Source organism: Sorex fumeus, unplaced genomic scaffold, assembly GCF_029834395.1.
Source record: "Sorex fumeus unplaced genomic scaffold, SorFum_2.1 ptg000019l, whole genome shotgun sequence".
Lineage (NCBI taxonomy): Eukaryota > Metazoa > Chordata > Mammalia > Eulipotyphla > Soricidae > Sorex > Sorex fumeus.
The window spans coordinates 14176828-14180461 of NW_026606076.1; the positions used below are offsets into that span (position 1 = coordinate 14176828).

General features: G+C 40.4%; 1 protein-coding gene across 1 annotated transcript; it reads left to right on the forward strand.

Moving 5' to 3' along the window:
- The first annotated feature begins 2453 nt into the window (after positions 1–2453).
- LOC130021970 (olfactory receptor 7A5-like) lies at positions 2454–3401 on the forward strand. The gene has a single exon (XM_056112703.1). The coding sequence runs from the start codon at positions 2454–2456 to the stop codon at positions 3399–3401; it is 948 nt and encodes a 315-aa protein (XP_055968678.1).
- Positions 3402–3634: the final 233 nt, after the last annotated feature.

The window sequence follows — 3634 nt, forward strand, 5'->3', positions numbered from 1 at the left end:
ATCTTTTGTGAAGTGTAGATTGGATCTGTTTACGTCTACATATTTTCTTTAGGATGTACAAAGCAATGGACATAAAAATATCACTGCTGTGGGCTAGAGCGATAGCACAGCGGGTAGGGCATTTGCCTTGCACGCAGCCAACATGGCCGATCCGGGTTCAATTCCCAGTATCCCATATGGTCCCCAAGCACCGCCAGGAGTATTTCCTGAGTGCATGAGCCAGGACAGTTCTACAGTGCATTAATTAATTATTATTGATTAACAGTAATCAATTATTACTCAACAAACAATTAATTATTTGTTGAGTGACATGGCTGACTATGGTCTTTTTCTGTATGGAGTATAAATTCTATCTTTCCTGGAGAGACTGTGAGGCCCAAAAGCAAGATCCTCAGAAGCCATGACAAGCTACAGCTAACTTTAAGTCTCAAACTAGGCCTCAGTTTCTGTTTCCCCAGAGCTAGACTGCAGTTTCTGGTAACCACCCAATTGAGTAATTCACCTAGATAAGAAACTGGGCAGTTGGATCTGAAGGGTCGCCGCACCCTTCTTTGGAAAAAACCCCAAACTGTTACTGGTACATGCTGTCTAACTGCTGACCACTGTTGTAATAGGACAATGCTAAAAATAGACCAGTATATAAACCACTTCTTGACTGTACCCTATATAAACTGCTTGTGAGTCGGAGTCGGGGTCCTTGTCAAGACTCCACTGTGTTGGATGAAATTTGGACCCTAGCTTGCACTAGCACTGGATCAGGCTAATAATAAAGTTCCCTGGAGCAATAGCACAGCGGTAGGGCTTTTGCTTTACCTGCAGCCAGCCCGGCTGAGCCGGGTTCAATTCCTTCGCCTCTCTCAAGAGCCCGGCAAGCTATCGAGAGTATCTCTCCTGCACGGCAAAGCCTGGCAAGCTAACTGTGACGTATTCAATATGCCAAACACAGTAACAAGTCTCAAAATGGAGATGTTACTGGGCCTGCTCGAGCAATTCGATGAACAACGGGAGGACAGAGTTTGTTTTGTTTGTTTGTTTGCTTTTGCATTATTATGTGTGGAACTGGGTCTCTCCGCAATTGGGGATCTGAAACTTGGGCACAACAAGACTAAAGAAATGACATTTTATAGAGGGTGGTTTCATGCAGATGTGGAATTTGAATAAATATATATATATATACTGGTGTAAACAATGAAAGTAGTTCTTAGACTTTCTAAAACTGTGGATCTTTTATTTGAAGGAAATAGATCAGGGGTTGTGGTAAATGAATAAAAATAAAAAACCTTATGCCACCTACGGCATTCACCTATATGTATGTCCATGCTTCTATTCTCTGTGTGTGATATGAAAAAGAGAAAACCTAACTCACTGATGTACCAAAAGTAGCACACATTTGTTGGGGTTTAACATGCATGCTTGTATTCTCTCATACAAGGGCTTAAATGGCTCCAGGATGAAATACAACAATCTTCACGCACTTTTCTCTTATGGTGATGGGAAGGTGCGTGGTAGTGGAATTGGTGTTTGAATATTATCTGTAATAAAATGCTGTTAACAACTTTACAAAATATATATATATATATATGAGAGAAGTTCTCATGCTATGGGTACCTGAGCTTGTATTCAGGGTCCAGAAGTCAGCAGGAGAAGGGAATAAGTAGCACTGTGTTTCTACCCTTATGCTCAAGATTAATAGGGTACAGGAGTGCCTTAGGATGGAGGTCTAAGGGTCATGAGGTTTTTGTGTAGCAGAGACACCACATCATTCATCCACCTCACACCTCCCATCATCTTCCATAGCCAACTTCCTTCCTCAGCCAACTTCCATCACCAGCTTCACCTGTTTTGCCTCGAATGTATTAAGCAGACAATTTGCCCAGGGCATTTGAACTGACTCTTCCTATCTTAAGACATGCACTAACATTTAATACACACTCTTCGTCCTTCTCTTTTTTCTTTTCCTCATCATTTTTGTCTGAGTGTTGGATATTTGAAGGTTTTGTCAAAATACCAAATAGACTCTTCACCATTTTTATATATTCCTTTACTTAATAACACAATCGCTCTCTACATATTTAATGATAGCATTTAATGATCTGTTTGGTTGTGTTCCAAAATTAACTCCTGGGTATTTTGTTCATCCAGCCTATTTGACTCACTGCCTAGAATTTTCCTAAAATGAGAACAGCCCTCAATTTATAATAATTTATTATAAACTTTTTCTATTAAGATTGCTAATCAATTTCTCCTAGAGAAAAAAGCTACTGAGAAAAATTTACATACTGGATATATCAAGATAGTTCTTATTTTTAGATATTTTTTGAACTCCCAGAACATATAAAACTTAGATGTTCATGCAAAAATAAATCATTGCCAATAAAATGTACGGATCACGTCATTTTATGTAGATATTAATTTATCATCTTGTTCTTTCTTAGCATAAGCAAGCATATCACATGAAAGCAGAAAATGATGCAAATATTTCAACATTTATTCTTCTGGGATTTTCAGAGGAACCAGAACTGCAGCCTCTCATATTTGGGCTTTTCCTCTCCATATACATGATCACTATCTTTGGGAACCTGCTTATTATCCTGGCCGTCATTTCAGACCCCCACCTCCACACGCCCATGTACTTCTTCCTGTCCAACCTGTCCTTTGTGGACATCTGCTTCATCTCCACCACCATTCCCCACATGCTGGTGAACCTACAAAGAGAGAATAAAGCCACAAGCTACGAAGGCTGCATTACTCAGATGTATTTTGTCAGTGTCTTTACAGTGTTAGATAATTTTCTCCTGACCGTGATGGCCTATGACCGCTTTGTGGCCATCTGCCACCCCCTGCACTACACGGTCATCATGAACCCCGGCCTCTGTGGACTGCTGGTTCTGGGATCTTGGTTCCTGAGTAGCCTGGCATGTTTGTTACAAAACTTGCTGGTGTTACGCTTGTCCTTCTGCACAGATTTGGAAATACCCAACTTTTTTTGTGAACTCAAACTGATAGTCCAGGTTGCCTGTTCAGACGCTTTTGTTAATAATGTGGTGATGTATTTTTCAGTTCTTCTGCTGGTTGGGGGGCCCCTGGCTGGGATCCTTTATTCTTACTCTAAGATAGTTTCCTCAGTAGGTAGAATTGCATCTGTTCAGGGGAAGTTGAAAGCCTTTTCTACTTGTGCATCTCACCTCTCAGTGGTCTCTTTATTCTACTGCTCGTGTCTTGTAGTGTTCCTTAGCCCTGCTACTACCCACAGCTCACAGTCCAGTTCAACAGCCTCTGCCATGTACACTGTGGTCGCCCCCATGCTGAACCCCTTCATCTACAGTCTGAGAAATAGAGACATAAAGAGGGCCCTGAAAGCATTCTTGTTGAAGGGAACTACAAAAGGGCACTTGTTCTAGCATGAAAAAATTGTCTAAATCCTCCCTGAAGTCAAAGTTAGTTGAAAAATTGTGATTATGCTTTATCCTTTGGAACATGCTCTTTCTATTTTGCCTTATTATTTAATCATTTTAATATTAGTTATTAAAATTGTGATTACATTTTAACCTTTGGAACCTCCTCTTTCTCTTTCTTGGATTTCTGTTTCTTGGACCCCTCAGCTCAACTCATTTTATAGTATACTCGTAAGCTT